The sequence below is a fragment of the Podarcis erhardii genome, assembly GCF_964252035.2.
Source record: "Podarcis erhardii genome assembly, chromosome: 9".
Taxonomy (NCBI): Eukaryota; Metazoa; Chordata; class Lepidosauria; order Squamata; family Lacertidae; genus Podarcis; species Podarcis erhardii.
The window spans coordinates 59670920-59677850 of NC_138512.1; the positions used below are offsets into that span (position 1 = coordinate 59670920).

The 6931-nt window shown below is 41.8% G+C and overlaps 1 protein-coding gene across 2 annotated transcripts; it reads left to right on the plus strand.

Annotated features, from left to right (window-relative positions):
* The first annotated feature begins 929 nt into the window (after window positions 1–929).
* DDIT4L (DNA damage inducible transcript 4 like) lies at window positions 930–6312 on the plus strand. Of its 2 annotated transcripts, none has more exons than XM_081877400.1 (3): window positions 930–1044; window positions 1680–1821; window positions 5508–6312. In XM_081877400.1, the coding sequence occupies exons 2-3, from the start codon at window positions 1734–1736 to the stop codon at window positions 5990–5992; spliced, it is 573 nt and encodes a 190-aa protein (XP_081733526.1). In that variant the 5' UTR covers window positions 930–1044; window positions 1680–1733; the 3' UTR covers window positions 5993–6312. The 2 variants fall into 2 exon arrangements, with proteins under 2 accessions (XP_081733526.1, XP_081733525.1); XM_081877399.1 differs by lacking the exon at window positions 930–1044 and adding an exon at window positions 1103–1323.
* Window positions 6313–6931: the final 619 nt, after the last annotated feature.

The window sequence follows — 6931 nt, forward strand, 5'->3', positions numbered from 1 at the left end:
ATATCATAACCTATCTGGGAGACCACTGTAAGCAGATGAAAACATTAGCAGGATTGCAATAATACTTTGTAACATAGCAAATACTGTGGACAAAATGGAGTAATATAAAATATGGATTACAGAATAATATGCAATTGAAAAGGTTGACAATAGGACCCATAGAGGGGAAGGTGGGAAGTCCAGAGATTTGGAGGAATCTCTAAATAGGGATATGTATTTTGTATTGTTATAAGTTTTTACTTGTAAAACCAAATAAAAATTATTTCAAAAAAGGAGGGAAGGAAGGAACCCTGTTGCTTGCACCTATGTCCCTGAGATTAAGAGTCGCACGCGCTTCTGACTGAGCTATCCCATTGGCCAGAAGGAAATGTGTCTTTACCCCTGAGTTAGTGTGCCAGGCTAGGACCTGGGTTCAAATCCCCATTTGGCCACGAAGCTCACTGGGGGGGTGGGGGGCAGTCACCAGCTCTCAGCCTGAACTACCTCACTGGGTTGTGATGAGGATTAGGAGGGGATTGTGGGGGCTGGGTGTGAAAACCACGTGTGCCCCTATGAGCGATTTGGTGGGCTTTAAATGTAGCCATCAATAAACTAATAAACAAGTGGGCCTTCGGGAGCGGGGGGAGGGAGGAGAGGAAGGGGAAACGGCCACTTGCTCCTATCACGTCACCCATTCACACGCACACGTGCGCAACCAGGTGAGCAGAAAAAAGCAAGGGGAGAAGCGGATCAAAACACTGCTGTGAGTCAAACATTGACAGAGAAGGAGGGATGTGTGTGAGAGAGACAGAGAGAGAGGTCAGGTGACCGATGTTTTCCTCTCTCCCAAGTCTTTCTGACATTCAATCTGACCAAACCAGTGATCAGCTCGCCTCCCCCCCCCCCCCGCCGCTGCTCCGCATCTCTTCTTTCACATGCGTGAACTGAGTTAAGAGGCTGTTTGCTCCTCTTCCCCCGACGCGCAACTCACCTTCGCGCAGCCGCCAATGGCGAGAGAGATTCGCCTGCAAAGTTTGCCGCTGCCCCCAAAGACCTGCGGAGGAGGTGGAGCATTGGGCGCGGGTAGCAGAGATATATATATAGATATCTGTATATATAAGTCGCTCTCGTAGTACGAGAGAGAGAGGAAGGGTGGGTGGTGTGGAACAACGGGTGGAAGTTTGCACTTATTTATTACTTTTTGTATACCTAGGTGGGTTGTTGTCGTGTTACTTTTGTCTTTTTTTTTACACTTTTTATTTAAAAACTGATTTCCAATGAAAGCTGAAGTTGCTTTTCTAGAAAATTAAAATTTCCGTGCACTTTACTTGACATTTTCAGCAGGTAAGAGGAGCTGTTTGTCTTGGGGGCTGAATTAATGGATTGTGTTTACTGTTCTGCAATCTGCCTGTGAACTGCTCTCCCCTTTTTTAAAAAAAACAACAAATAAATTCTCTAGTTTTCTTTAAAAAATAAGTGTTTGATTTCACTCTCTTCCCCCCCATCCCCCAGACTTTAAACTGCTAAACTGCTAATGGATTATAAATAACACATAGATTGTTTTCTTCAAAACCTTGTGGTCTGATGCATATCAAATTTCTCCTGCTGCAGCTTTTCCAGTTTTGAGAATTGTGTGCTACTATCTTTTTATTGTCTAACGGCCTGTCAATAAACTATATTTGCTTTTTTTTTTTCTTCAGTTAACCCAGAGAGGTAAGCCCGCCTCTTGGTGGCAAGGACAACTGTTCTTCAGAATGGTGGCATCCAGCAGCTTAAACATTAAAAATTCTGCATGTATCTCTGAACTGATACAGCAACGCTTTCAGCCAGCACCCGTGACTGGTGAGTGGGTTCAGATGCTGGTGGTTAATGCCACACTTACTAACTGAATGCAATCCAGGTTCCATTAGATCTGTAATTGTGCTTTTGGGCTTGCATGTTGTTGCCATAACAATGTATAGACAGAGAGGTGCTTAGGCTACAAGTCTTCTGCAATAATAATAATAATAATAATAATTCATGCAGTTTGTTGGTTTATGAACGACCCTAAAATTGAACTTGGTGTCAGCTAGTGTGAACAGCTGGAGGATAAAACACTCCCCCCCCCCAATTTCAACTTCCAGAAAGATCAAAATGATGATGAGATTCACACCGAATTAAAATTGTTTGTGGATGCGTCATGGAAAATTATGCAAAATGTCTGTAGCATGTGTGGAATGGATCTCAGACTCTTCCTAAAGCCCTGAAGCTCTTCCTAAAGCCCTGATGTTTGGTCATTCAACTGCATGTTAAGCAGCAAATCCCCCCCCCCATTTAGCCTGCAAGAACTGAACAGTGTACTATTGTTAGGCCTTTGCAAAACATTGCGCAACACTCTTAGCAACTTTTCGCTATGCTATGTGTGCTGTGCCCAAATTATCACGCCAAACAAAGTAGTTGGAGACAAATCACATTTTCATGGGAAAAGCATACTGTTTTCCTGATAGGAACATGGGAAGCTTCCTTATACTGAGGTCATTGGTCCAGCTAGTTCAGTATTATCAACACTGACTGGAGATTCCCTATCTGGAGTTGCTGGGGCTCAAACCTGTGGCCTTCTGTATGCAAAACAGATGCTCTACCACTTAGCTATAGCCTTGTGACAACTTTGAAGAAAAATAGTATCCACAAAGGACTGATGGACTTGTTAATTTTGTTTCAATAGGTTGCTTTCAATGCCTTTAGTGATTTTTCTCTCTTAATGCTAGAACTTCTGGTCATCTCATGAATCTGAAACAGACAAGAAGTACTTCTCTCCCCCCGCCCCCCAGGGCATGGTTACACAATGGAATTTGCTAGCACAAGATGGCTGTGAAATGGAATTTGATAAATTCATGGAGAATAAGGCTATCTGTGATTACTACAATGATGGTTATATCCCCTGAATAATAGTCACTGGCTGAGGAGCAATACTAGTGACTCATTGTGCTCATGTACTGCTTAGAATCATAAAATTGTAGAGCTGAAAGGGACCCTGAGGATCATTTAGTCCAATCCTCTGCAATGCAGGAATCTAAACTAAAGACAGTTTTTAAACCTCTGCTTAAAAACCTCCAAGGAAGGAGAGGTTTCTAAGGAGTCTGTTCCACTGTCAAAGAGCTCTTACCATCAGAAGCTTCTGCCTGATGTTTAGTCAGAATCTCTTTTCTTGAAATTTGAATTCATTGGTTTAGGTCCTACCCTCCAGAGCAGGAGAAAACAAGCTTGCTCCATCTTCCATGTGACAATCTTTGAGATGTTTGAAGATGACTATCCTATCTCCTTTCAGTCTCTTCTTCTACAGGCTAAACATACCCAGCTCCTTCAACCATTCTTGGTGTCCAGACCTTGATGCCCTCCTCTATGCACATTCCAGCTTGTCAATATCCTTCTTAAACTAGAACTAGACACAGTACTCCAGGTGTGGTCTGACCAAGACAGTATAAAGTGGTACTATTACTTTCCTTGATTGGGACACCATGCTTCTGTTGATGCAGCCTAGAACAGCATTGCCCTTTTTGCTGCTGCATCACACTGTTGACTCATGTTAAGCTTGTGGTCTACTAAGATCCCTCAATCCTTCTCACATGTACTACTGGTAAGCCTGGTGTCCTACATCTTATATTTGTACATCTGGTTCTTCCTGCATAAGTACAGAACCTTATATTTCTCCCTGTTGAAAGTTGGGGCCCAAGTCTTCAATCTGTTAAGGTCATCTTTAATGCCAGTTCTGTCTTCTGTGGCACTTTGGCACCTGCACATTTGATGAGCATCCCCTCATTTTCTTCATCCAAGTCATTTATAAAGACTTTGAACAACAACAGGCCCAGGACAGAACCATGAGGTACCCCACTTGCCTCTTTTTCCAGAATGATGAGGAACCATTAGTGAGCACTTTGGTCAAGCAACCAGCTACAAATCCACCTTACTCATCCCACATTTTACCAGCTTCTTTGCAAGAATTTGCAAAAGCCTTTGTCAAAAGCCTTACTGAATTCAAGATACACTATGACCACAGCATTCCCCTGATCCAACCAGCTTGTTTGTAGACTTCCCAAAGCATCTGGTTGTCCACTGTAGGAGACATGATGCTGTACTACATGGACCATTGGACCGATCCAGGAGAGTTCACCATATAAACTGTTCTGAACACTAACCACAACCAATAGGTGACATTTGCAAACCAGCAACATGGCTGTGTTCACCAACTATGGTGAAAAATCATACCCCCCCCTTTTTTTTTTACACCAGCTGGGTATCAACTTTGATTTTTTTAGGGCTGGTCCTTGAATGTGTTCTACCAAAAGAAAGCTACACAAAATTTTGCAGAGAACCTTTAACCCAAGGACTGGAGAAGTTATTGCTTACCAAAATAATAATGCCATGAAATTCATTTTCTAAGCACTATCTTTATCAGTATGCATCCTAATATGAAAGTCAAAATGAATAAGGACTAAATAAATGGTTGTGATTTTAGCAGAGCTATCAAACTAATTCAATAGTTTCCAGATGATTAGTATCTGTGTTATATTTGACATCTGCAGGCTAAGCACTTATTGGAAGTAAAAGAGCTACCACTCAGCCCTTTCTTGCAACACTACCTGAAATATTTCTAAAAGTTCCATCCCTTTTTAAAACTATCCTGCCACAATCAAAATAGCCCCAAGAAAAACAAGCATGTTTACTGATGAAAACTAAACCTCCTCCTCACCAGCTTAGTGACCGGATAGAGCAACTGAAGCTTGCATCCCTAAATTTGCACATAAATATTAGCAATGTATAGACATATACCTTTCAGCAAAACTGAAGCATTCCTATAGGTGAGAAATAACTTTTCATCCAACTGGACTCAGCAAAATATTAATTCAAATTGATTGCAGCCTTACAGTTTTGCTTGCTATTCTCTTTGCCACATAAAAAGATGTGGTGAAAACTGTACCTAACTTTCATCCAACGTTTAATTTAGAGAGGTAAACAAGTTGCTGTGTGTGTGTGTGTGTGTGAGAGAGAGAGAGAGAGAGAGAGAGAGAGAGAGAGAGAGAGGGAGAAGCAATTTGGCTCAGCTTCTGACAGCCTGCCCAAATGTAATCTATTAAGAAAAGCATGATTGGGTCACTTGCTTAGGAGTCTTGTATGTCATCTCTGTGTGTTTTTCTACTAACATCTTCTTCTGTTCCTTTTTAGTAAATAATCAAATGTTTGTTAGTGGCAAAAGGGCCATATCCTGATTGCAGTGCACTTCATGACTCTTCTGTTGTAACCACTTTGTCAAGGGAAAGGCAATTTGATAAACTGTTTATTTCTGCATGAAGTCAAAGTGGGGTTGCTTGTTGGCAGCAGATACAGTAGACCTAGCTGCTATTTTACATTAGCTTGGGGGGACAACAAACACACTATATATAATATGTGAAATCTTGGCTTGCTGTAATTATTTGATACTGCAGGTGGTGGCTGGCTGGCTTCTTGCCTGGTAACTGAGAATCTCTTTCCTCTTCTCCTATCCTTTACAGATTTTGACTACTGGGATTATGTAGTGCCCGAACCCAACTTTAATGAGATGGTGTTTGAGGAACAGAAATGTCAGAGTCTAGTTAGAATGCTGGAGAGCTGCCTGTCTAAATCAAAACAGACTAAACTGCGTTGCTCTAAGGTTCTAGTCCCTGAGAAGCTAACCAGGAGGATAGCCCAAGATGTCTTGCGTCTCTCTTCCACCGAGCCTTGTGGCTTAAGGGGGTGTGTCATTCACGTCAACTTAGAAACAGGAAATGTGTGTAAAAAGCTGGATAAGATTGTCTATGACCCCACTGTCGTTCCTACTTTTGAACTGACGCTGGTGTTCAAACAGGACTGCTGTTCATGGCCGAGTTTCAGGGATTTCTTCCCCAGAGCTTGCTTCACTTCCGGCATCAAACGTACTCTGATCCTGAGTCCTGGGTTTCGTCTGATTAAGAAAAAATTGTATTCCTTGATTGAAACAGTTGTTGAAGAATGCTAAAAACACACACACAAAAACACCTGTTTTTAACAGTTTAAATAACTGAGCCTAAAACCCTTAGAAATATTATTTTTAATTTTTTTAAGAAGATTGCGACTTTTGCACAGATGCCCTCTATTTAGGCTAGCTAAACCTCAGTAAAGCTACTTGGTACTGGGTAGAATGAGAAGGAACACAGCTATTAATACTTGAAACATTCCTTGATCAGCACCAGAAAGTCCCAATAGCCAACATGATTGCTGCTTATTGCTAGCCGCTATACTAAATGTTCCCTGTTAACAATTTGGCATTCTTGACTCCCACCTTCCTTTCTTTTTTTTTTTTTAAGAAAAAAACTAAGTTCTCTAAATTCAGCTTCTTTAAGAAGAACTAGGAGAAGTTATCCTTTATAGCCTTCAAAGAACAAAAACAGCCGGCAGTGTCCTTTTGACATAAATACAGGAGTTGGGAACCTTTGGGTCTCCAGGTGTTACTGAACTACAAAGGTCACCATCCCTGCACATTGGCCATGCTGGCTGGGGCTGATGGGAGTTGTAGTTCAGCAACTACTGTGTTAATAGGAACCATGCTTCCAAATGTTGTTTGTAGCACCAAACACAGAGGTAGAAAATATTGGAAGGAGGTGGAACTAAAGTCTTTGTGGGGAACCTGTTCTTCAGCTGTTCCTGGGCTACAACGCCCATCATCCCTGGTCGTTGGCCATGCTGGTTGAGGCTGATGGAAACTGGAATCCAACAACAACTGATGTGCTACAGATTCCCCATCCTGGAATGAAAAGTTAAAGCTTGGGTGGCAAAGCAACAGTAGCTTCAGTTTCATCCTGCTAGTATTTTGTGGGGGACTAACAAAAATTAGCATACCGTAGTTCTGTTCTTATGGGATCCTCGAGATGGAAGTGTTTGTGTTAAAACTGTTTCCCTAAAGTGTCAGTAACAACTG

Bases quoted from the DNA above. Each gene is read 5' to 3' on its own strand.
- DDIT4L (XM_081877400.1), top strand. From the start codon at position 1,734: ATGGTGGCATCCAGCAGCTTAAACATTAAAAATTCTGCATGTATCTCT. The intron at 1,822-5,507 runs GTGAGTGGGTTC...TATCCTTTACAG, and splicing joins TCAGCCAGCACCCGTGACTG to ATTTTGACTACTGGGATTAT.